This window comes from Ctenopharyngodon idella, chromosome 17 (genome assembly GCF_019924925.1).
Source record: "Ctenopharyngodon idella isolate HZGC_01 chromosome 17, HZGC01, whole genome shotgun sequence".
Lineage (NCBI taxonomy): Eukaryota > Metazoa > Chordata > Actinopteri > Cypriniformes > Xenocyprididae > Ctenopharyngodon > Ctenopharyngodon idella.
In genome coordinates, this window is record NC_067236.1 from 18,448,367 (window position 1) to 18,475,382 (window position 27,016).

The 27,016-nt window shown below is 40.8% G+C and overlaps 1 protein-coding gene, 1 long non-coding RNA gene and 1 pseudogene across 41 annotated transcripts; all 3 read right to left on the bottom strand.

Annotated features, from left to right (window-relative positions):
* Positions 1-7,561, bottom strand: part of LOC127498519 (thyroxine 5-deiodinase-like) — a 7,731-nt pseudogene extending 170 nt beyond the window's left edge.
* Positions 7,562-8,549: 988 nt separating this feature from the next.
* LOC127498525 (uncharacterized) lies at positions 8,550-15,547 on the bottom strand. The gene is made up of 2 exons (XR_007925910.1): positions 14,360-15,547; positions 8,550-8,761 (listed from the first exon to the last, which is right to left on the bottom strand). It is a non-coding gene; the product is annotated as an uncharacterized LOC127498525 (long non-coding RNA).
* A 1,635-nt stretch (positions 15,548-17,182) lies between these two features.
* Positions 17,183-24,338, bottom strand: LOC127498513 (protein delta homolog 1-like). 40 transcript variants are annotated; one of them, XM_051867927.1, is made up of 9 exons: positions 24,202-24,299; positions 23,896-24,150; positions 23,387-23,437; positions 22,775-22,927; positions 22,427-22,723; positions 22,164-22,227; positions 21,866-21,996; positions 21,285-21,426; positions 17,183-18,890 (listed from the first exon to the last, which is right to left on the bottom strand). In XM_051867927.1, exons 5-9 carry the CDS (start codon positions 22,533-22,535, stop codon positions 18,215-18,217), a joined length of 1,122 nt encoding a protein of 373 aa, XP_051723887.1. In that variant the 5' UTR covers positions 22,536-22,723; positions 22,775-22,927; positions 23,387-23,437; positions 23,896-24,150; positions 24,202-24,299; the 3' UTR covers positions 17,183-18,214. The 40 variants fall into 40 exon arrangements, with proteins under 40 accessions (XP_051723887.1, XP_051723878.1, XP_051723877.1 ...); XM_051867918.1 differs by having other exon boundaries at positions 22,775-22,978; XM_051867917.1 differs by having other exon boundaries at positions 22,775-23,080.
* Between the last annotated feature and the right edge of the window lie 2,678 nt (positions 24,339-27,016).

Consider the following 27,016-nt stretch of genomic DNA (forward strand, 5'->3'; position numbering starts at 1 on the left):
AATTTACATGTGTCCTGTATTTTAGACATCAGTGTCAATCTTCTGGTTGTGAACCTTTTAAAAATCGACCTTCACACAAAATACAGGAGGGAAAGAGAGTGACGTTTGTGCACGTGTGTGAAAAACAAAAACAGACACGTCGATATGGAAGCTCTTTCTGCCACGAGAAGAAAAATCATGCTTCGGTACATAATTATGACTTTCTATGTCATATGTATGAGATAAAAAGTTGAAATTATGAGATGAAGAGTCATACTAAGTTATAATTGACAAATTTGAGATTTCAAATTCAAATCAAAATAATGAAATAAAAAGTTTAAATAATGATAGTCATAATTATGAGATAAAATGAAAATTATGAGATAAAAAGACGACATACTAAGTCATAATTATGACAAAAATTCGACATTTTGACAAAAAGTAAAAATTATAACCTATTAAGTGATAAAAAGTTATGACATACTGTTATAATTGATATAAAGTCAAAATTATATTATACTAAAATTATGAGATAAGTCAAAATTATGACACTAGGTGATAATTGATATATAGTTTTATATATCATTTTTTTAATATATATTAATAGTTAAGTCAAGAGATAAAATGTCATCAAATTATGACATAAAAAGTCCAAATTATGACAAATTTAGTGATAATTATGACATACTATAAGATAAAAAGTCATAATTATGAGATAAAAGACAATTATGACATCCTGAGTCATAATTATGATATAAAAAGGTTTGACATGCTGTTTTGATTTATGTGAAAATAATTATGAATACTAGTTATGAGAAAAAGTCAAAACCATGACATACTAAATTAGGCCTATGAAATTAAAACAAATCATGATTATGAGATAAAAAAGTTGACATTATGATGTACTAAATCATAATTATGTGATTAAAGTCGAAATTATGAGATAAAGTGAAAATTATGAGATAAAAAGACAATGACATACTAAGTCATAATTATGACAAAAATTGGACATTCAAAATTGACTAAGTGATAATTATGAGATAAAAGTTTTATGACATACTGTTATAATTGATATACAATCAAAATTATATCATACTAAAATTATAAATTGAAATTATGACACTAAGTGATAATATACTAAAGTCAAAATCATGACATATGAAATTATAATTAAGAGATAAAATGTCATCATTATGAGATAAAAATTCAACTGACAAATTATGACATATTTAGTGATAATTATGACATACTATTATGAGATAAGTCAAAATAATGACTTTAAGTCATAATTACAAGATAAAAAGATCGAAATTATGAGATAAGACAATTATGACATACTGAGTCATAATTATGATATAAAAAGGTTTGACATGCGGTTATGATTTATGTAAAAATCGAAGGTAATAGTTATGAGAAAAAGTCAAAATCATGACATACTAAATTAGAATTATGAGCTTAAAGAGTTGACATGACATACTAAATCATAATTATGAGATTAAAGTCAAAATTATGGGATAAAAAGTCAAAGTTATGACGTACTAAATCATAATTTTGAGATTAAAGTCGCAATTGTGGGATAAAAAGTAAAAATTATGACGTACTAAATCATAATTTTGAGATTAAAGTCGAAATTGGCTATAGATATTTTTGTGTCAATTATAATTGACAAAAGCGTGATATTTCTCCTTATGTGGCGGGAATGAGCCTCCATAGAAGATGCGCTCGGCTGGAAACACACATGACGAGGTCAGTCAGTCCCGGGAAACTCTTCTCTTCCCCGCAGCAGCTCCGTGAAAGTCGCCTCACTTTACAGTCGAATCACGGCATCGCGCAGACGCTCGCGGTACTGATCCAGCCAGTGTCGGAGCTCGGAGATCCGGTAGCCCTCCGGTCCCCTGCCGCCCTGATACACCACCTTCCCGTCCTGCACGATATAAAGTCTGTCGAAATAAGCTCCGTACGCGCTGTTGGAAGAGTTCTCCATGCTGTCGGCCACTATCGCGCAGCCCGGCGCCTCGCGCTCCATCAGCCGCGCGGCGCTCAGTCGCTCCTCCAGACTCCGGTGCTTGCGGATCTGATACGGCGCGTCGGAACTGATCCAGCCGTCGGACGGATGCGCCTCTTCGATGTAAACCACCAGAGCATCGGCGATGTCCGCGTACTGGAGCACGAGCCGCTGGAACACCTTCAGACGCTTCATGAACGGCGGTCAACTGCAACTGCCGAAATTCAGCACCAGCGGCCGCTGACCGCGCGCGAACTCCAGGATGCGTTTGCGCTTGAGCTCCGCGAGCGGAACCACTTCACTGTTGGGCGCTGCGTGGCCGAGGCGCGCGGACTTCATCCAGTCCAGCTTGTGTCCGTGGAAAACCGCTTTGAGCGACTCCCAGCTGAACATGCGGTTGTTGTCGGAGACGCACAGCGGAGGGTCTTCATCCTCCTCCTCTTCCTCGCCGTGATGGAATAAAACTCTCTTTCTCACGCACAGAAAATCAAGACACCACAGCATGAACGCGGCGACGAGAAATCGCGGTAAGATGACCAAACACACGAGCGCGTTTTTCAGCGCCTTCACCGTATTCATGATCAATCATATGACAGCGAGAGAGAGAGAGAGAGAGAGAGTTTCTGATGTTCAGCTGCTCAACTTCCCTTTTATATGATGAATGGATGTCAGTCAGTCACTCCGCCTCCAAACACATGCTGGAATAAACCACAGTCAGGAATATCACGCGAAAATGGCATTCCCTCGAGGACCGGAGTGACACCGGATTACATTTGAAAATGGAAACACTCTTGATCGCGTCAAAGACTTCAGAACTTTGACTGTTGCGCACGAATGGAAGCGCAGCGAAAGTTCATATGATCTGAAGTGATTGGAGCTCCTGAGAGTCGGATCGTGTCATCATCACCTGCAGACACTAGGCGGCGCTCGCGACTCTCATCATTAACTGGGCTCTTGATCGATCTCTGAGCAGTACAATTGCACACCAATCAAGTACACAAATCATTGTGCTTTCACTGCCGCCTCACACCAGGTACTAACTAGCTTCAATCTGAGGAAATCTGTGCAGATGAAGGGTTCAGGTTCAAGCCTTCAACCTGTCAGCTGCCGCTCGATAATCTCAGAGACAGTAGCTGTTTCCATCCAAAGTTGTGAATTTAATTTATGCGCAAAATTGCAATATCGCATAGAACATTTTCAAATACATTTTCCATCCAGCGAGTCAAAGAGAACAAAATCGTCACTTCCTGATAAACTGGTGCTAAATATCACTAAGAAATGTAGATGAAGCCTCTGTATATAATAATTTTCGTATATAATAAAAGAGCGCGCAGACGAAACTCAATAAACGTGTTATCTTGCTTTCAGAGGCGGATGCTGCTGTTTGTGAACGCAGTTCTGGGAGGAATTATACCGAACCACACTGACGACAGACCAAAACAGTGTTTCAGATGCTTTGCAACAAGATTTTTCTGCTGGTTAGTTCAGTTATGCTGTCCCATCGTGCAAAGTTTTTTTTTTTTGATGCGCATTGAGGAATTTATTCGGTAAATGTTTCCATCGTAGTTTATGCACGTTTTCTTATCGGATAGAAAATTTATCTGACTCAAACGAGCGCATAAGTTTTTTAATTAATTTATGTGCATCTTGGTGTTTCCATCAAGCAGTTTTTGATGCGATAAATAGGTGGATGGAAACAGTGTTTCTACACTCCTATTATGAGCACGAAGCTGTCTAAAATCCCTCGAGTTCAAACACAGCAAATGGAGGTTGAGACCAATGGTTCACATACCTCAAGTACACTACACGCTTTCAAGAAGTACACTCGAATTAGATTTCAGATGTAGTTTTGATCTTGAGTACTAAGAGTTCAGGCCCGTTTACACTAAAGACGATAAGTTCTAGAAATCATTCTAAATGTAAAATAATAGCAGAGTTCACACGTCACAGAGGAACAATATTCTTAGGATCACTTTAAGCACAATTTGTTTTCTCCATCTCATTTTCTCCTCCAACTTCAAAATCGTCCGACATCGTTGTTTTACCTTTTTTTGTAAAGGCCGTTTGACTTAGTCTTTGCACGTTCGCTTTGTAAACACTGGATCGGTACTTCCACCTACGTCACGCGTGACCTTTCCAACATGATTACGTAATGCGTGGAGCATCACAGAGCAGTGCAAGACGAGCATTTGTGGTTAAAAAGTATATAATGTTTTATTTTTTTAGAAAATGTCCGATGGTTTCTCTAGATAAGACTCTTATTCCTCGTCTGGGATCATGTAGAGCTCTTTGAAGCTGCACTGAAACTGACATTTGGACCTTCAACCCGTTGAACCCCAGTGAAGTCCACTATATGGAGAAAAATCCTGGAATGTTTTCCTCAAAAACCTTCATTTGTTTTCCACTGAAGAAAGAAAGACATGAACATCTTGGATGACATGAGGATGAGTAAATTATCAGGACATTTTCATTCTGAAGTGAACTAATCCTTTAAGAGCTCAAGACATTATATGTGAAAATGCCCAAATGAACTGGAATTGATTTGAGAGCTGGTGAATCATAATTCATTCATTCGTGATTGAATGAATCAACATTTTTGAACAAACTGGTTGAATTAATGATTCAGATGACTCACTCAAAAAGGCAGTCACTCGTTTCATTCCTTGAACTAATCAGTGTTTTTGTAACTGAAGTGAAATACTGTGCCAATCACCATTTCTGATTTGATTATCTGCCAACAGTGTTCACAGGAGTCGTTGCATCACTTATTGTTTCATATGATCTGAGTGCTAATCTAAAAACAGCCTTTGCTCGTGTCAGACATGCATTACTGTTTCACACCGCAACCTAAACATGTCCGATTCTGTATCGCGTTGCGCTTGAAATATGTCGCAGGTTAAGGTCATAAGTTCAGAATGCATTCTGTGATGTTCGAAGAAGAAGCCAGACGAAAATAGGACACCGCGCTAGTATGTTGAGGAAGTATGTACATGAGCGGTATATGTTACATGTGAGTACGTGAAGGACGACACGCTTGATGCCTGGAGAAGAGAATAACAACATTACAGCATTACATTAAAGTCCCCATGAAATCAAAATGGACAACTCTTGTTTTTTACGGAATATTGCAGTATGATTTATCGGTGCACATCATTATTGTGTTAAATTCATGTTCCTCATAATTTTGAATCAGCATCTCTTCTCTTCTCTGATGACGAGGGCCGGGCAACCTGTCACTCACATGAGATCCACCAATAGCAAACCACAACCATCCAATCAATTCCCCACAGACAAAATCAAGCCCCGCCCTACATTTGTTTTTGTTTGCAAAGCCGTTTTACTCGGATATACGGCACAATAGAGAAGAAAAGACCAGCAAAATTTCCCTTTCATGATGACTTGTCCACTTAAACTCTATATTTATGAAAACTGCTCGACTGACATGAGCTGTAAGAACTGAACTGTGTCATTAAGTGAGTAGATTGTGTTATTCAGTCATATGAAGTGAATCACAACAAAACAATCTTTTAAATCTACTATGATCGTGGCATTCTTCAAGATTAAAGGAATGAATCATTACACATGAAAATCATGTCAGAAGGAAACGAGTGCATGTCTAGATGAGGAAGAGCGTCGTCTCGGTCTTCAGATGAAAGCGCGTCTCATTGTAAACCGGATTAGTTTCCATGGAAGCAGCTTCTCCGCCGCGTCCTGCTGACAGACACGGTTTCATTCTGTTGAATGTGCTGCTTAACTTTTGTCTCTTCGAGTCACAAGAGTTCTTTTCCAAACAGAAATGCTGTTGTGTGCAAAATGAGAAATGCAAATCTTGTCTGCAGTCCCTCCTTTAGCACTGGGAAACATCTTTGCATTAATAATCTGAAGATCGTCCTCTGATCTTCACTCATCGTGTTCCCAGGCTTTCCACTTGTGTTTGTAATGGTAACTGTGAGAATTTATGGTGGTGCATCAAACAAGATCTTGAGAGTTTTTCATCAGCTCTCAGTTTGCCATATTTACCCTTCTGTGCTTATGCATGTTTCAGTATTGACTGATTTATCTCTCTCTGTTGTGGCGGTTGGCTCGTAACCCAGTTACCTTCTATAAACTGAGCTGATTCTTGGCAGCGGCGTTCGGTTCATCTGAGGACAGCGGGTTGGAAAATCTCCCGCATGCTCAGTGAGATGGCTCCCGTCCAGCGCTGATGAAACACGAGGACGGCTGTCACCACCGCACGTCTTTACGATAACTGTCATCACAGCCGCTTCATCCTGCAGATGCGTCACTCATACGATACAGCATTTAATAAACAGGCTTTGATTCCCAGCATCCCCCGATCTCGCGGTCAACTCACATGAACCGCCCGCCGGCCGGCCGTTTCTCAGCAACCAGCGAGTCACAGAGGAGAGGACGGCGTGTTATCTGCTGCTCATCTGATAATCCCACAGTCACGCGGCTCTGTGACGGAAATGCATTTTTCTGTTTAACTCATAGAGACGTGCGTGTTTGATATGCGGCTCATATAGTCCTGAGATGAGTGCATTATGAGATGAAAACAGGATTGTTGCACAAGGCTGCACATGAAAAACTGAATTAGGGTTAGAAACACTTCAAATAAATCCAATAAAACACTGCAAAACTGATGTTCTTCCTCAGTGTTTCGGTCTTGTTTTCCAGCACAAATATCTAAACATTCTTAAATCAACATACATTTACTGGAGAAGAGAAATGACTGAAGATATGAAGTCTTGTTTTCTGAAAAATGCATCAAAATGAAGTGAGTTTCTGCTGAAAACAAGAACAAATATCTGCCAATGGAGTCAAAAAAATATGGAAGCTTGTTTCCGCCATGAAATAAAAAATAAAAAAGACTTTTTATCTCACAATTCTGACTTTTTTTTCCTCAGAATTGTGAGTTATATAGTCAGAATTGCGTGATATACTTCCCAGACGAGGAATAAGGGTCTTATCTAGAGAAACCATCGGCCATTTTCTAAAAAAATAAACATTATATACTTTTTAACCACAAATGCTCGTCTTGCACTGCTCTGTGATGTGTCATGCATTACGTAATCATGTTGGAAAGGTCACGCGTGACGTAGGTGGAAGTACCGCGGTAGAGTGAAAAACTCCATCTCATTTTCTCCTCCAACTTCAAAATCGTCCGACATCATTGTTTTACCTTTTTTTTGTAAAGGCCGTTTGACTTAGTCTTTGCATGTTCGCTTGGTAAACACTGGATCGGTACCTTCTCAACAGATCGTGACCTTTCCAACATGATTACGTAATGCGTGGAGCATCACAGAGCAGTGCAAGACGAGCATTTGTGGTTAAAAAGTATATAATGTTTATTTTTTTAGAAAATGGCCGATGGTTTCTCTAGATGAGACTCTTATTCCTCGTCTGGGATCATGTAGAGCTCTTTGAAGCTGCACTGAAACTGACATTTGGACCTTCAACCCGTTGAACCCCAGTGAAGTCCACTATATGGAGAAAAATCCTGGAATGTTTTCCTCAAAAACCTTCATTTCTTTTCCACTGAAGAAAGAAAGACAAACATCTTGGATGACATGAGGGTGAGGAAATTATCAGGAAATTTTAAGTCTTGTTTTCTGAAAAATGCATCAAAATGAAGCGAGTTCGTGCTTAAAAGAACAAATATCTGCCAGTGGTGTCAGAAAAATAGACTTGTTTTCCCTTTGAATTAATATTACTTTTCTGACCCCATTAGCAGATATTTGTTCTTGTTTTAAGCACAAACTCACTTCATTTTGATGCAGTTTTCAGTAAACACCGGCATTTTTGGGGCCCAAGTTGCATTTCTGCGTTTCCTCAATGTTCAGAAGCTCAAACTCTGTAAGCGGATTTTCAGCACAAAACAATCAAAGCCTTCAACTTCTTGAGGAAACATTTGAATAATCTTGCATTAACTGGCTGGACGAAACACTAATTACAGGCTTGCATCATAATCACACTTCGACTAAAGAGTCTAGACAGAAAAAACAACCCAACACTGTAATGATTGTGGCTGATCGTGTCAGTAACGGATGCATTAGATCGTTCTCATGTTATAATAATTACAAGTGCTCAAATAATCTCCAGCATGAACATTTTTGGGTTCTGCTGTTGGGTTAAATATGCAGGGGGATGGACTGAAGAAAACAATAAATAAATACATTCATTATCTATTTACTGTCTCAGAACTGGAATTATAATAAGAGAGATGTGTTCGTGTCGCGGTCCTTCTCAGTCAGATCTCCATCTGTACGCGTGTCTGTGCCACAGATGACTGTCCAATCTGATTTTGATTACTTTCTCGTCTAGATTTACATGTGTTTTACAGTCTAACGGTGTTCTTTTCGCACATGGTCGAGTGTTGAATCTGATGAGACCGAAGGCTTTCAGAAGAGACACGACAAACAATAAAATGCTGATAAAATGATTCTTGTTTTTCGAAATAAAATAAATCCTGTCCTGTATTGATCCAAATAAAATTGTCTTTTTAATGTCAAACAGACGCAATGAATGATAAACACAAGACATGGCTGCATTTAAAAACATAACCTTGATTTAAACATTTATTGCCACGACTATACATAATACATTTAAAATAAAGATCATTCTGAAAGGGGTTGTGTGGCTCGTCTGGTGTGAAGTTCTGCAAAGGGTTCTCCAGAACGGCAGATTCCCGTGATCATTAGTCAGTCGTTCAGGAGCCTGTGGAGTTTCTCACTGCGGCTGGAATGCAAATATAACACCACTGCAATCCTCCTTCATCTGCGGGATATTAATACAAGCGACGCAAGTCAGTAAACACGTCTCAGAGGAGCCAATGGATCATCTCACTACATTTACATTCTAGCGGCTCTTAATGGCGTGTTTCGTAACTATCGTCTTGTGTAAAGCATTTGTCACACTCTAAAAAACACTGGGTTAAAAACAACCCAATTTGGGTTGTTTTCAAAGCAAGGGCTGGGTAAATATAGGACAGAACACATGTTGGGTTAATTGGGTTGTTTATTTAACCCAGCATAATGAGTTGATTCATTTTTACTATAACACAAGCTTATTTTTCATACTTCAAAACATGAATTAATGTTTACAGATTAACTTAAATCCTCTAAACTTATTTTAAATACTCCACACAACCACTGGTTTGCATAATTCCTTTATTATCATATTTTATAATACATAATAATAGTAAACGTTTAGAAGTAATTCAAGTGTAATCGATCAGTCTCTGTTGTCTGTTTCCACCGTAACGGCGCTGGATCTCGTGCCGGAGATGACTCGCGTTCGGCGGGGGAACTGATAACTTCAGACCGCCGCCTGCGTTTCTGCACTGCTCTCTCCTGAAGAGGGCGCAAAAAGCCCCCGATAAATAAATCAAACGCTGGGTTGTTACGTCCGACCCAAGAGCTGGGTAACGCAAAAAACATTCTGACAAGGTTCTCTCAACGTTATGAACAAACGTTCTTCCAGTAACATTAATAGAACATTCATTCATAGTTATCTGGTTTTTAATAATGTTCTCAAAATGTTAGCAGAAAAACATTATTCAAATACGTCATTCACGGAGCGTTTTTTCTGAAACGTTTTAGTTGGACGTTCGTCTAATGTTTTTAAATGTTGCTACTTGTTTCAGAACGTTCAGAGAACATTCCAAAATAACATTTTCACAACTTAATGGGAACGTTAGCAAAACATGACTTCCTGAGAGAAACTTCATCTTCTCCATTTAAAATAAAGCGTTCATTCTTAAATGTAAAAAGATCCTCAGTGTTTAGTTATATTTAGATAGTAGCCTATTTATATTTAGAAAAGTTTAGATAAGTTTTCCCACACACACACACTGGCATCTGCCAAATTCCAGGAGGCCAAAGACTAACATGTGCATCCTATGAAGTGCACTCATTGATCATCATCACGGGTAACACAATCCCCTTCAGAGACCAGCTGTATCGCCATGGGAACCGCTGAGGAGTCACGCATTCATAAGCGCTAATGATGCGCTCAAATCGATACTCTCTTTCTTTTTGCATTCGTTACAACAGTGTTCTCCGCATTTGTCCTCGGGTGCATTTTGATAATCAATAGTTCGGCAGGTGTTGACGCTAAACGACAGTCAGAACATTTGCGCAGGTAATGAGCGTCTGATGCCGGTTGCCATGGAAGACAAAACCCCGTTCGTCTCTCCAGCAAACCAGCGTTTTCATGCGAGAGGAAATAAGGAGCTTCATTATGCACTGCTTATGCAATCAAACCGCGCGCCCGTGTGTGTGTGTGTGTGTGTGTGTGTGTGTGACTGGCTAAATTCACCAGCTCAGTGCTCGTCATGTCTCTCTCTCAGCTGTCAGTGAGACAGTCAGAGCGCAGGTCATCTGAGGACAAGTGAAGCTCCCTTTTCATGCTTGTAAGATTCAAAACAGCAAGTGAAATGTACTTATAGAGCGCTTTTCACAATACACATGGTTTCAAAGCAGCTTTACAGAAAAATCATGATGTTAATGTTTATATCTTAAAGTCCCCATGAAATCAAAATGAACAATTCATGTTTTTTTTATGGAATATTGCAGTATGATTTATCGGTGCACATCATTATTGTGTTAAATTCATGTTTCTGGTAATCTTGAATCAGAATATCTTCTCCTCCCTCTTGCAGCATCTCTTCTCTTCTCTGATGATGAGGGCGGGGCAACCTGTCACTCACATGAGATCCACCAATAGCAAACCACAACCATCCAATCAATTCCCCACAGACAAAATCAAGCCCCGCCCTACATTTGTTCTTGTTTGAGAAGCATTTCACTCGGATATACGACATAATAGAGAAGAAACAACCTGCGAAACTTCCCTTTTATGATGATTTATCTTCTTTAATATCTTCTTGCCATAAAAGATATATATATATATATATTATATATATATATATTATATATATATATATATATTATATATATATATATATATATATATATATATATATACACACACATTTTTAGATTTTGTCTAAAGTTTCAATAAATTGTTCCATTTCAAAAACTGAGATTTTTCTGACTATAATTTCAGGCTGTTCAGGGTTAAAGAGTTACTGGCGTCTCAGTTTTTTAATTATACATCAGTCAGTAACTGTAAGAGAAAAAACAGTTCATCTCGTGTCTGTAGTGGAAAGATTCTTCAGACTAATTTAAGCAGATTTCATTCAACAAAGCAATTATCCAATCTGAAGAAACAGCCTCTCTGTGCTTGTATAATAACAGAGCTGATCTCGTCCTGATCTTTGTGAACGAACACAGACGACATGAAAACAAAGGCAGCGCATGTCAGTATATGATCTGATCTCTCTATAATTATGCAAACACACTCTGTACGATCAAGCGGTTGAGGGCAGATTTACTGTAACATCTGATGAGCGGTTCAGTCATCATCTGTATCCGTATATCATCGCTTATATAAAAATAAAGCCTTGGCCGTTTGTTTATCATAAGCAGGTCGAGCCCTGAGGGTCACATTATAATCATGCAGCACTACAATCAACCCTTCACTTACCAACCCAGATCATTAACCTCTAACCCACCCAAAGTTACGAACAACACTTTTACCTACTTCCTGGTCTGCTTGAACCAATGACAGATTTTTACCATCTTGAATACTTCACAATATTCCTCATTTAAATAATTCATACACAGAATAAAGGGGCGGGGCCTGGTTGAGTTAGTTAGTAGTGTGTTGAAACTGGCGGTTATGGTAAGGGGCGGGACATTTCCCAAACACCAATCACAACACACTGCTCCAGCCGACCAATCAGAGCACATTGTGCTTTTCAGAAGGAGGGGCTTCATAGAGACAGGAACTAAACAGAGCGTTACTGACAGACTGGGAAGAGAGGAGCTGAACAATGGAGAATATGAGGAAAACAATCAACATTCAAGCAGGAAAACCTGCTCTAGTAGAGCCCAAAAACAACATCAAGCACATAATATGGCCTCCACTAAAGTCTTCACTTATTTTCCTTAGATGATAATAGAAGAGTTTATGAATACATCTGCAAATTCTGTTGATTCAGCACATTAATAATGGAAATGTGAGAATGTGGATTCCCTGATTGGTTTACATTGGAACAGTTGTGGTGAGTTGACTTACTGTAAACCAACTGATTGGTTTAGCATGTGCGAGGAAAGCCTCGCTCCGTCTCTCCTACAAACAAACACTGGAGAGAAACAGACACTGCTGAACATGAGACGAGACATGACAGGTTTGATTTATTAATGCCGTCGTCACACAGGAAAACCACTTCAAAGCTGCCCAGAATAATTAGAGCACATAACTTACTTCACAAACGACTCTAACAGGGTCTGATAACTCTTTGATTATGATCCATTAGCATCTTTATTATAAATCACATCCAACACTGTTTGTACATATGGCTTCTTTCCTGAAGGTTGTGCTTTACTGTCAGCTCTTTTTGATGTAGATCATCATCTAAAATCATAGACTACTTTACTGTTACATGTTCTCCTCTGTTTGTACAGCATTGATCGTCTGGTGAACTGTTCAAGCAAAAGAAGAAACTGAGCTCCAAACACCCAGTTCTTGTTCTTGATTCCACTCCTCTATAATCCATATCTGCTGGATTTATTGAAGTGTTCACATGCTGCCATTGTGATGATAGAAACACCTTAGGAATTTCTGAAACTCCGTTGGCAACAAAGTTTGGTACCTAGAGACTTTGTTTTTGATACATTTCAGTACAGAGGTACTGTGGGTCCAGAAGACAGAGTCTTGAAGGTTCATGTGCAGTTTTGATCTCCACAATGAAGTATCTATCAAAAGTGGTCCAAGGAAGGAACAGCAGTGAACCGGCGACAGGGTCATGGGCGGCCGAGGCTCATTGATGCACGTGGGAAGTGAAGGCTGGCCCGTGTGGTCCGATCCAACAGACGAGCTACTGTAGCTCAAATTGCTCAAGAAGTTAATGCTGGTTCTGATAGAAAGGTGTCAGAATACACAGTGCATCAGTTTGTTGCGTATGGAGCTGCATAGCTGCAGACCAGTCAGGGTGCCCATGCTGACCCCTGTCCACCGCCGAAAGAGCCAACAGTGGACACGTGAGCATCAGAACTGGACCACGGAGCAATGGAAGAAGGTGGCCTGGTCTGATGAATCATGGATGGCCGGGTGCGTGTGCGTCGCTTACCTGGAGAACACATGGCACCAGGATGCACTATGGGAAGAAGGCAAGCCGGCGGAGGCGGTGTGATGCTTTGGCCAATGTTCTGCTGGGAAACCTTGGGTCCTGCCATCCATGTGGATGTTACTTTGACACGTACCACCTACCTAAGCATTGTTGAGACCATGTACACCCTTTCATGGGAACAGTATTCCCTGGTACCTGTGGCCTCTTTCAGCAGGATAATGCTCCTGCCACAAAGCAAAAATGGTTCAGGAATAGTTTGAGGAGCACAACAACGAGTTTGAGGTGTTGACTTGGCCTCCAAATTCCCCAGATCTCAATCCAATGGAGCATCTGTGGGATGTGCTGAACAAACAAGTCCGATCCATGGAGGCTCCACCTCGAAACTTACAGGACTTAAAGGATCTGCTGCTAACATCTTGGTGCAGATACCACAGCACACCTTCAGGGGTCTAGAGGAGTCCATGCCTCGACGGGTCAGGGCTGTTTTGGCGGCAGCACAATATTAGGAAGGTGGTCATAATGTTATGCCTGATCGGTGTATATCATCTTGGTTATGCATGGAAATGTGAGACATATTCTGAGCTTTTGAAGTATTCAAAGGCCATTCAGCTGTTTCCAACTGTTGGTCCTGGTCATTATCACTTGACTTCTCGGTTCCATTTATCCATTGCTTTGTGTCTTTTATAAATGCATCACTGTGTTCATATTTGCTTGAGAAACACCCATTCTGTTTGATTTGCTTGTCACTAATGGGATCATGGAATCATGAAGCTTGACTGTCTCTTTAAAAGTTTGCATCAAACTTTCAAGTTCAGACTGTACGGCTGAAACCTTTCTTTATCTTAATCACATTTACATTTCTTTTTCATTCTTTCTCAAGTTGCTCAAGATTATAAGTCAAAGTCTTTGTGGCAAGTTGAACCAATTTTAAGCTCGCTCAAGACTGAAGCACACACACCTCTAAATACAAAACACTCAAAACTCTTTCCAAAACAAGCAAACACATTTGAAAACAATATACATCATCAGAAATGGATTCACAAAGCCCAGCAGTCCAGACAATGATTCATCAAACACACCAACAGCGCTACATCAACCGTAAACAAACAGCAAATACTGCCAAACCACTTCAAATCATCCGCAAACACGAGCAAAGACATAACAACCCAATGTCCTACCGGTTCGACGGCAGTAAGCATATCCAAAGACGTTTGTCCTGTTGTGCAATAATCCTTCACATTAAAACAAGCGAGAGCAGGTCGATACTCCATCAGCGCTGTTCTTCCTTTACATCCAGTCAAACCCTACAGGACTCTTCCTTTAATCCACTGGTCTCAAACTCACTCCTGCAGAGTTCAGCTCCAACCCTAATCAAACACACCTGATCCAGCTAATCAAGGACTCCAGGAATACTAGAAACTTCCAGGCAGGTGAGTTGTAGCTAAACCCTGCAGGAGCTGAGTTTGAGACCACTGCTTAATCCAAAGACGACTCATGCGTAACGTTTTTTTGACTAAATTGTAGTGGCACAATAAAAACAATCCAACACCGGATTAGGAGCTGAGTGCAGGAATAATTTTTGTGACACGCCAATCCCTGATACTTGCATCTTGTTTTATTTTGTGTGGTCAAGAAAACACGTGCTCCCGCACTCACCCTCGTTCTTCCATGATAACACATAAACATCATCTGCAAAGTTACGACGCTCAAAGTTCAATGCAAAGGGAGATATTTTCTTTTACAGAAATCACTGTTTAAGGACTACAACAAACGGCTAGTAGGAACTACAACGAGCTTCTTCGCGGGTTTGTGACATCACTAATCCTAAAATTTACATAAACCCCGCCCTTGAGAACACACATCAAAAGGGGCGGGGCCATGTTGCTTCACAAACGAGGGTCGATTCAACGCTGGATTTGCACAAAAGATTAACATGACGGCACATGCTAGTGGATGAGTTGAATCAACTCCACAGCAACTACATAAATTTATCTACTAACCATTCAGAAACGTCTAAAAGTTGTAACTTCTTCCTGAGTCTCTCCATCAGTGTCGACTCCGGTTTGAACAATGTAAGGCTGAACACCGTTACTGACAATCCTCATTTTGGCTGCGTGAGATTCTCCAGCTTTGTTGTTGTTGAGCGACCGAAGCGCGAGCCGTTAAAGCTCCGCCCTCTTCTGGAAAGGGGGCGGGAGCAGCAGCTCATTTGCATTTAAAGGGACACACACAAAAACAGCGTGTTTTTGCTCACACCCAAATAGGGGCAAATTTGACAAGCTATAATAAATGATCTGTGGGGTATTTTGAGCTGAAACTTCACAGACACATTCTGGAGACACCAGAGACTTATATTACATCTTGTGAAAGGGCCATTATAGGTCCTCTTTAACAGAAATTGTGCCATTCGTCCACTAGAGGGTCTAGTCCTGACATAAAGTAACGCTGGTTAAATGTTGGTTACGGGTCGAATGTAATGTAACTGTTATTGTGGAATGTAACTTACTGTATTGGCCAATCAGCATCCAGAACTGGAATGGTGCATTTTAGAATATGTAGCTAAATATTTATTGATCCTTCCTTCATATTTCAGATGATGCCACTAAAGACAGTGTGTTTTTATGTAAGCAGAGCATGAAGGGATTTCCCGAGAAACAAAAGACACATTCAGAATCAACTGTGATTCCAGGAAACTCATTGAGGTTTGAGATAAAAGAATGTTTTTTTTTTTCTACAAAGGGGTAAATGAGTCTACAGCCATTTCAGCCGGTCCTCTGATCTCTGTGTTTCATAAGGACGTCTCCCTAAAGCGTCACTAAACTCATGAACAGCGCAAGAAGGTGCTGTTACTGTGAGAATGGTTCATGGGAACACTGCAAATGAGGCGCGCTGGACCTTCAGGCCTCCGCTTCAAAACCACACTCAAACTGTGATTAAATTCTCTATTAGAGAGCTTTTGTTTTTAACATCTTCCATCCAACTATTGAATATTACTGTCACCAGTAGAGATGTGAGGCTCTCTGAAGAGATTTAATGTCTGTCCACAATGAAGTATTGTGAAGGAGCTGCTGCTTACACTCCTCGCCTCCTGTTATTCTCAACACGCATCTGGAACTCGTCTGTCAAACTCTGTTTACGGCCGTGAGGACGTGTATTTCATATTCCTCAAAACAGAACAGTAAATGGTCAATGAACAGTGTGGAGCATCATGAGGTCAGGGTTTATTTGATAAAATGTGCCGCTGAAAGATCATGCACTGCAAAAACTGATGTTCTCCTCAGTGTTTCTGTCTTGTTTTCCAGCACAAATATTTAAACATTCTTAAATCAAGATACATTTACTGAAGAAGCAAAATGACATGCAAAATGTGTCAAAATGAAGTGAGTTTGTGCTTTAAACAAGAACAAATATCTGCCAATGGAGAATGTTTAGATATTTGTGCTGGAAAACAAGACAGAATTACTAAGGAAGAATCATGCTTTTGTAAATCATGCCACAGAGAAAGCCAAGATTATGACAGAAAACCATAATTATTTTTGTCATTCTGACTTTTTATCTCGTTTGTATCTCACCTGCTCCCGCGTTAACGCCGCTCAGTGCCGCGTGACGCTCGCGCTGCTGCCGCTGCTGGATGCATGATGAGGAAGGAGAAAGACGTCGCTACAGTATATGTAGTCGCAACAAACGTCTTTTTTTGACTTTGTATTTTTAATTTTGGCGTTCAGAGGTGTGCACGAGAAAAGCCCATGGAAAGTGAATGTGAAAGACGTGCATTAACGTAATTCCGAGAGTCACCGGTAGAGGGCGTCACCTGACCATCTATAGTCCAGGAGTAAAACAAATGATAATTTCTGACAACACAATCTATGGTCAATCAACCAGAATATTAGCTATTGTGAAGGTCATTCTTTTCTTCAATTTATAAAACTAACTAAAATGCAAAACCATATTGTCAAGAAAGACAGCATGTACAGTCATCACTGGAGAATTATTACTCTACATCGATAAACACTGGTTTATTAAGTGCTACATTAATCATCTGTTCACATGTAAATATGTGCATGAAAAGTAAGATCCGTGAAGAACATGAGCGTAATCACCTGCTCAGGTGAAGTTCATCTGCTCGGCTTTCCTTCAGCAGAGGACAGTTCAATAACAGATTCACTGATGACTTCAGAATGAGAGTCACGTGTGCTGATCGTTGTACACCTTTAATCTGGGGTCCAGGGACAATTAAATAAATAAATCATAAATAATACGATTAAAATAAGTAAATAAATTACTTTAAAATACATACATAAATAAAACAAGTGTTTAAAAATAAAAAATATATTTGTAATTAAATAAAAAATAAATAGATAAATAAAAAATTGATTAAGAATTAAATAAATAAATCATAAATAAGATTAAAATAAGTAAATAAATAACTTTAAAATACATAAATTAATAAAATGAGAGTTTAATAGATAAATAAATATTAGTAATAAGCAAATAAATAAAAAATAAATAGATAAAAAAAAAAAAAAATAGATAAAAAATATTAAATGAATAAATAAATCATAAATAATAAGATTAAAATAAGAAAGTAAATTAGATTAAAATACATAAATTAATAAAATGAGTGTGTAAAAATATGTTTGTAACAAATAAATAAATAATAAATAGATAAAAATAGAAAAAAAACCCAGATAAAATAAACATAAAGCGAATAATACATTTAGCAGTAGGGTGAATTCAGGTTGATTGGGACACTTTTCCCAGTCATCTCAATGGCAAAAAGTGTCCCAATCAACCTGAATTCACTCTATATTACTTAAGTGAGTAGAAAAAAAACTTAATAGAAACTCATTTTTAATTTACATTTTTTGAGTGTTTATAAAAGATAGATGCCTTTTAACTGTCAGGACGGGGTCCCTCACGTGAGGATGATCATGTTTGTGTTAATATATGCATGTATTCCAACAATAAGTTCATATAAACCTCGAAATCCTGCAGCGGTGTGAATCAGAGACACACTGACACGAATCCTCTGGTCAGATGGAGGTGTAATGCCTCCCATAGTGACTGAGCCTGATCTTCTCCGGCAGGATGATGTTGACAGGCTGCTCGGCGTCGGATCGCAGGAGGAGATCCCTCTGCTGCCGCACAAGCTGCCGGTACCTGCTGTTGGCCATCCACACCTCGCAGCGGTGGAAGAAGATGATGCCTGTCGTGACCAGCACCACCAGACAGGTGAGGAGACCCAGAACCACGAAACAGATGACCTGGCTGCGGGTGACCAGCGAAGCAGATGCCTGAACCGGCCGGAGAAGCTTGTGGAGAGCCGGCGAGGCGTAGTGCTGCGCTTTAACTCTGCGCTTGAGCTTGTTGACGTGAAGTTCACAAGACGGCCCGGTGAATCGGGGCGGGCAGGCGCAGCGGATCCTGCCGTCTGTGCCGTTCACGCAGGAGCCTCCGTTCACGCAGCGGCCGCTGGAACACGCCGAGAGACTGACGCTGCAGACCGGGCCAGAGAAGGGCGGCGGACAGACGCAGGTGTATTCCGGGTCCCGACGGACGCACCTGCCGCCGTTCACGCACGGATTGGGCTCGCAGACGTCAGGCTGGATCTCACAGAACGCGCCGGTGAATCCAGGTGGACAGAGGCAGGAGGGATGGCTGTCAGAGCCGATCGTGTCCAAGCAGGTTCCTCCGTTCTGACAGCGAGAGCTGCAGATGAGAGAGAGGACACGCATCAACACACACGCTTTCTGACACTTCAGCTGCAGTCTGAATCCACACGGCTTATTTCAGCTTCGGCACCACAATCCATACACAAGCCTTCGCATTATATATCAAAATATCAAAACAACACTCTAAAAAAGCTGGGTTAAAAACAGCCCAAGTTGGGTTGAAAATGGATATTGGGTTTGGGTTGTTTTAACCCAGCGATTGATTGGGATGTTTTAACCCAGTGATTGGGTTGTTTTAACCCAGCAGTTGGCTTGTTTTAACCCAGAGAATGGGTTGTTTTAACCCAGCGGTTGGGTTGTTTTAACCCAGAGAATGGGTTGTTTTAACCCAGTGGTTGGCTTGTTTTAACCCAGCAGTTGGCTTGTTTTAACCCAGAGAATGGGTTGTTTTAACCCAGCGGTTGGGTTGTTTTAACCCAGAGAATGGGTTGTTTTAACCCAGCGGTTGGGTTGTTTTAACCCAGAGAATGGGTTGTTTTAACCCAGCGGTTAGGTTGTTTTAACCCAGAGAATGGGTTGTTTGAACCCAGCGGTTGGGTTGTTTTAACCCAGCGGTTGGGTTGTTTTAACCCAGAGAATGGGTTGTTTTAACCCAGCGGTTGGGTTGTTTTAACCCAGCAGTTGGCTTGTTTTAACCCAGAGAATGGGTTGTTTTAACCCAGCGGTTGGGTTGTTTTAACCCAGAGAATGGGTTGTTTTAACCCAGCGGTTGGGTTGTTTTAACCCAGAGAATGGGTTGTTTTAACCCAGTGATTGGCTTGTTTTAACCCAGCAGTTGGCTTGTTTTAACCCAGAGAATGGGTTGTTTTAACCCAGCGGTTGGCTTGTTTTAACCCAGCGATTGGGTTGTTTTAACCCAGCAGTTGGCTTGTTTTAACCCAGAGAATGGGTTGTTTTAACCCAGCGGTTGGCTTGTTTTAACCCAGCAATTGGCTTGTTTTAACCCAGCGATTGGGTTGTTTTAACCCAGCAGTTGGCTTGTTTTAACCCAGAGAATGGGTTGTTTTAACCCAGCGGTTGGCTTGTTTTAACCCAGCAATTGGGTTGTTTTAACCCAGCAGTTGGCTTGTTTTAACCCAGAGAATGGGTTGTTTTAACCCAGCGGTTGGGTTGTTTTAACCCAGAGAATGGGTTGTTTTAACCCAGCGGTTGGCTTGTTTTAACCCAGCGATTGGGTTGTTTTAACCCAGAGAATGGGTTGTTTTAACCCAGTGGTTGGGTTGTTGTAACCCAGCGGTTGGCTTGTTTTAACCCAGCGATTGGCTTGTTTTAACCCAGCGATTGGGTTGTTTTAACCCAGAGAATGGGTTGTTTTAACCCAGTGGTTGGGTTGTTGTAACCCAGCGGTTGGCTTGTTTTAACCCAGCGATTGGGTTGTTTTAACCCAGAGAATGGGTTGTTTTAACCCAGTGGTTGGGTTGTTGTAACCCAGCGATTGGCTTGTTTTAACCCAGCAGTTGGCTTGTTTTAACCCAGAGAATGGGTTGTTTTAACCCAGCGGTTGGGTTAAATGTTCGCCCAACGCGCTGGACAGTTTTATTTAACTCAACTATTGATTAAAAATGACTATATGTCTGACTTAAAATGAACCCAAAATAGGTTGGAAATTAAAAATCAGACACATAATTACTAGAGGCAACAATAATAATCAAAAGGTGAACATTTATTAATAAACAATTTAATAAATGTTTAAATGTTTATTTATTAAACATATTAAAAAATGTTAATTTTCAACATACTTTGGGTTCATTTTAAGCAAGCAATACAGTAATTTTTAAACAATAGTTGAGTTAAATAAAATTCAACTAGGTTTGGCCAACATTTAACCCAATCTCTGGGTTTGTCCATTTTCTACCCAGCTTGGGTTGTGTTTAGAGTGGCTTATTTGGGGTTTAAAAGACACTTAATATTCAGTCTGATTGATCTGAATAACGACTCTACTGTCTTCTCTAGAGCTGCTTTAAAGCTGAAATTGAGTTTGTCTCATATTTGATGAAGTTTACATCACCGATTCTGTTATTTTTGCTGTAAAGCTGCTTTGAAACGATCTGTACTGTATAAAGCGCTGTAGAAATAATGCTGAACGGATATTTTGCATCTAATGCAGTGAAGTTCAGACATGTTTAAGACTTTTTGTGGCGAGACTGTATTTGTTTTATTGTTGCACTCTTGATGGATTGCACTTGATTTCTTTTCAAAGGTCAAATAAGATTGATCAATGCGGTCAATAATTAATGCAGCGCTGGATGATCTCAGGTCTGCTCCCAAACATCAATAGCAGCTTTATGTGAGCAATATTTCTGTCGACTAGTAAACATGTTTTTCGCTCCACACTCGTTTAACAGAAGAAACAGTCTGTCATCAGTGTTACCTGGCGGCTGAACAGGGTTTCTTCAGCTGGCAGTTTTCCCCCGTGTCTCCAGCAGAACAAAGGCAGACGTGTCCTCCTCCTCCCTCCATCTCCACACAGGTGGAGTTTCCCGAGCAGGGCTTTGATGAACACCGACGAACATCTGAGAGGAAAAACACACATTCACACTGTTACCGACACACACTCGTCCATACACTGCTGCTGTGATTGTATCCTGAAGCGTGTTCTGGAGAATATTGTGCCACGCTGGATTATCAGTCTATTTAAAATAAATCCATTCCTGTGAGTTCAGCTCTGTTGATACTCCTCCTCAGATAACAGGGAACGTTCTCAGAACCTTTAGCTAATGTTCTGACAACGTTCTCTCAAACTTATGAGAAAATGTTCAATTCAGTTATCTGGTCTGTAATAATGTTCTCAAAACATTAGCACAAAAACTTTTTAATATCTTATTTTTAATTAAGATATTTTTGCTTCTCCAGTAAATGTATCTTGATTTAAAAAAATTTAGATATTTTTACTGGAAAACAAGAAAAAGTACTGAGGAGGAAGATGATTTTTCTCAGTGTAGGACACTAGACCTCGATCACAGCGCTCTCCCGTCCAGCCGCGGTCACAGATGCACTGTCCGGGTTCTTCACACGCTCCGTGCGCGCAGCCGGGTGCAGGAACGCACTGATCGCACGCCGCGCCTCGCCAACCGGCTCTGCACCTGTAATTCACACCACAACACCTGCCTTTACAATGCGTGTCTATCCTCATGTGTCAATGACATTTAACTGCTTTTTAAGAGCATCTATTATTGTGAAAGATTAAAATCTCTCACACACTGACAGCATCTCTGATTCTATAAAGATTAATGACGTCTTCAACACACACCTGCATTCCCCAGACTGCACACAGAACCCGTGGTGTCGATGACATCCAGCACCACATTCTGGACCTGAACACACACATACACACACACATTACTGATGAATAAACAGCCTGTCCAGAGTCTATCATGCATCGTGTCTCACGCGCACTCCAGCACATGAAGTTGACTGACAGAGCAGAAGAAACGCAACAGATACTGATGATGTGCGTCAGTAAATCAGTGAAAGAAGAGCGACGGAGCGCAGATATTAAGATCGATATTTCACCTTGAGTAGAAACGGGAGCGCAGAAGAGCAGCAGAAATGAGAATCCGAGCCGGAGAAACACATTCATCCTCCCGGAGCTCGAGCCGCGATCTTCCGCTGATAATCGCATTCACATCATCATACAAACTTACTGCTGAGCGCGCGAGCAGGACGTCTTTAAACTGATCCTTTAAACTCCGATGTACAAACTCATCTGAGAAAGTCCAAGACGGTCAGAGCGACTTCGATCGGTGAACCCGACTGAAGCTCCGCGAGCTGCTGCTGCTCCAGACACACTAAACTCCACCCCTCAAACACCTTCAGCTACACACATAAACATCGCAGAACTAAACTCCACCCCTCAAACACCTTCAACTACACACATAAACATCGCAGAACTAAACTCCACCCATCAAACACCTTCAACTACACACATAAACATCGCAGAACTAAACTCCACCCATCAAACGCCTTCAACTACACACATAAACATCGCAGAACTAAACTCCGCCCCTCAAACGCCTTCAACTACACACATAAACATCGCAGAACTAAACTCCGCCCCTCAAACGCCTTCATCTACACACATAAACATCGCAGAACTAAACTCCACCCATCAAACGCCTTCAGCTACACACATAAACATCGCAGAACTAAACTCCACCCATCAAACGCCTTCAACTACACACATAAACATCGCAGAACTAAACTCCACCCCTCAAACGCCTTCATCTACACACATAAACATCGCAGAACTAAACTCCACCCATCAAACGCCTTCAGCTACACACATAAACATCGCAGAACTAAACTCCACCCATCAAACGCCTTCAACTACACACATAAACATCGCAGAACTAAACTCCACCCCTCAAACGCCTTCAGCTACACACATAAACATCGCAGAACTAAACTCCACCCCTCAAACACCTTCAACTACACACATAAACATCGCAGAACTAAACTCCACCCCTCAAACACCTTCAACTACACACATAAACATCGCAGAACTAAACTCCACCCATCAAACGCCTTCAGCTACACACATAAACATCGCAGAACTAAACTCCGCCCCTCAAACGCCTTCAACTACACACATAAACATCGCAGAACTAAACTCCGCCCCTCAAACGCCGTCAACTACACACATAAACATCGCAGAACTAAACTCCGCCCCTCAAACGCCGTCAACTACACACATAAACATCGCAGAACTAAACTCCGCCCCTCTAACGCCGTCAACTACACACATAAACATCGCAGAACTATCTCCGCCCCTCAAACGCCTTCAACTACACACATAAACATCGCAGAACTAAACTTCGCCCCTCAAACGCCTTCAACTACACACATAAACATCGCAGAACTAAACTCCACCCATCAAACGCCTTCAACTACACAAATAAACATCGCAGAACTAAACTCCACCCATCAAACGCCTTCATCTACACACATAAACATCGCAGAACTAAACTCCGCCCCTCAAACACCTTCAACTACACACATAAACATCGCAGAACTAAACTCCGCCCCTCAAACGCCTTCATCTACACACATAAACATCGCAGAACTAAACTCCACCCATCAAACGCCTTCAGCTACACACATAAACATCGCAGAACTAAACTCCACCCATCAAACGCCTTCAGCTACACACATAAACATCGCAGAACTAAACTCCACCCATCAAACGCCTTCAGCTACACACATAAACATCGCAGAACTAAACTCCACCCATCAAACGCCTTCAACTACACACATAAACATCGCAGAACTAAACTCCACCCCTCAAACACCTTCAGCTACACACATAAACATCGCAGAACTAAACTCCACCCATCAAACGCCTTCAACTACACAAATAAACATCGCAGAACTAAACTCCACCCATCAAACGCCTTCATCTACACACATAAACATCGCAGAACTAAACTCCGCCCCTCAAACGCCTTCAACTACACACATAAACATCGTAGAACTAAACTCCACCCATCAAACGCCTTCAGCTACACACATAAACGTTGCAGAACTAAACTCCGCCCCTCAAACGCCGTCAACTACACACATAAACATCGCAGAACTAAACTCCGCCCCTCAAACGCCGTCAACTACACACATAAACATCGCAGAACTAAACTCCGCCCCTCAAACGCCGTCAACTACACACATAAACATCGCAGAACTAAACTCCGCCCCTCAAACGCCTTCAACTACACACATAAACATCGCAGAACTAAACTTCGCCCCTCAAATGCCTTCAACTACACACATAAACATCGCAGAACTAAACTCCACCCCTCAAACGCCTTCAACTACACACATAAACATCGCAGAACTAAACTTCGCCCCTCAAATGCCTTCAACTACACACATAAACATCGCAGAACTAAACTCTGCCACTCAAACGCCTTCAACTACACACATGAACATTGCAGAACTAAACTCCACCCACACAGAATTAAACTCCACCCATCAAACACCTTCAGCTACACATATGGATGTGAAAGGTTCTTCATGGAACCATCGATGCGAATAAAGATCCTAAAGAACAACACTTACTATTTATAGATGCTCATTGCTGATAGTATAGAGAATTTTTGGCTCTGAAAGATTCCTCATGATGAATGATTTGATCCCTAGCTCGACACAACGGTACTTCAGGTGTACCTTTATACCCAAAGGCCCAATTAAATGTAGTTTTCGGCCTCTAAATAGTACATTCTCACTGAAGGAATTGCTGTCCTACCAGGGGAAATGATTTCTTGGCACACGACTTCATCTCTTTTCTCAGCAATGACCTACATGTGCTGCATCTCTTATCGCCAGCGCAGCTCCTGCAGACGTCTGGATGTAAACGCTGATAACCTCGCTGGAAAAACAGGGCCGTCTGCGAAAAACCTCCAATTCTGGCATAGATACATGAGGGTGAAGCCACAGGGGGATTGTAAAAAACAAAACAATTTAATCTTGTCAGAGAGGCAATATTTCTGACTTCATGTAAGTGTGTTTTATAACCAGCTGCTATGAAATATCAGCTTTTCATTTACCATTTAAAGGAATCAGCTATTGATCTGTGCTACTTTGATCTCATTTAAGATCCGTTATTTCATCCATCCCAAGGGTCTCTCCGGCTCAACGGGATGCCGTGGACAAGCGGCCGTCACTCAGTGATGATTGATTACAGCGGGAACAGGGAAAATGAACAAATGAACACCCGCGTCGAGAGCTTTGACCGCTGAAGATGAACGCTCGGCTCTCTCCTGCCTTCATTTGAAGTAATTATAACTCAGCAGGACAGGCGCCTTAATGATGTTTAATGCATTATATTTATAAACCAAACACAATTAGCACTGAGATGAGTGGATGAGAGAGAGAAAGATGACATGCACACAACCGTGACATAAAATAAAAAGAGGTCGATTCATTCTTGACACTTTGATGGACTCTGCTGTAAATATCTGATACATGCTGTAGATTTACAGCCGTGAGCGTAATAACCAGCTGCTGTGGGACGGGTCATTAGTTATTCCACATACCTTTATTAGAAAGGCTGTGATATCGTCCCTGTAGGGCTTGTGTTAAAAGATAAAATGCATGACACAATATAATTAGGTTTGTCCCCAAATGCTACTTAATCTTAGTTGGATGAGCCTCATTGGTTTACTTTAATTAAAACACTATAATTCATATTTATACAATGGAAAGATCTACGTTTATCTTCAACAGGTGTGCTGCAAAAGGAGAAAATTGCGGTCAGACAGTTTGAGTGATGAAGAGAAAAATCAATCCCAGCGGATTCCATGTGAAACGCACAGCCGTCATGATTTCCAGCCAAAAGACTATCTCGTAATTCTCTAATTCTTCCAGAAACACTTAAAGGGAAAAACAACAACGAGCTCTTGAGTATCGATGGCAGTCCTTCGAAGAATAACACCAGTCAGATGATTATTAATTGATGGTGTGATATTAATTGTTGTCGTTTGAATGAACTGACGTTCGACTCAAAGACGAGAAGAACATTGAAACCTCATTTAAGTAAGAAAAACACACTAAATCAGCTCAATTAGTTCAAGTCAGATCAATGTGTTCCTCAGGCAACTTAAAGGATGTTCATTATTCTTGAGTTTTATCTTCCTCTGGCAGAACTAAACGTGCAACTCAATATCAAACACTTCTGAATGGTTACAGCTTGAAAAAACAAGCGTCTATTTCAGTCAACTCACCGTTTTGAGGGAAAGTCTTTCAGTGATCATGATTTCTGACACATCAGAAAATACTGGTATAATACTACAATTATGAAGACTTGAGAAGCCAAACCATTCAATACCTCAGGAGAACCTTAACAGACAAAAATAAAAAGGCAGAGGGTTTAAAAGCAGAAATGTGAAGCTTGTTCTTTCAGTCCCTGGTGGGACGAGTGTTCTCGGCAAGTAATTCCTGTGTATCTTTGTCCATGAGAAAAATCATATTGGACACACATTAGATGCAACTGTGCACTAGATCTTATCCAATTTTCATGCGAGTGCTAAATCAAAGTGCAATTTTCTGTGCCATGGATCTGGGCGCAGTTATCTGTGGATGTAGAAAGATACGATGCTCCTTCAGGACGGC

Coding starts and splice junctions, on each gene's coding strand:
- LOC127498513 (XM_051867934.1), bottom strand. CDS start 22,535: ATGCGATTATCAGCGGAAGATCGCGGCTCGAGCTCCGGGAGGATGAAT. Junction 22,228..22,426: donor CGCTCCCGTTTCTACTCAAG/GTGAAATATCGA, acceptor GTGTGTGTTCAG/GTCCAGAATGTGGTGCTGGA. Junction 21,997..22,163: donor GTGCAGTCTGGGGAATGCAG/GTGTGTGTTGAA, acceptor TGTGAATTACAG/GTGCAGAGCCGGTTGGCGAG.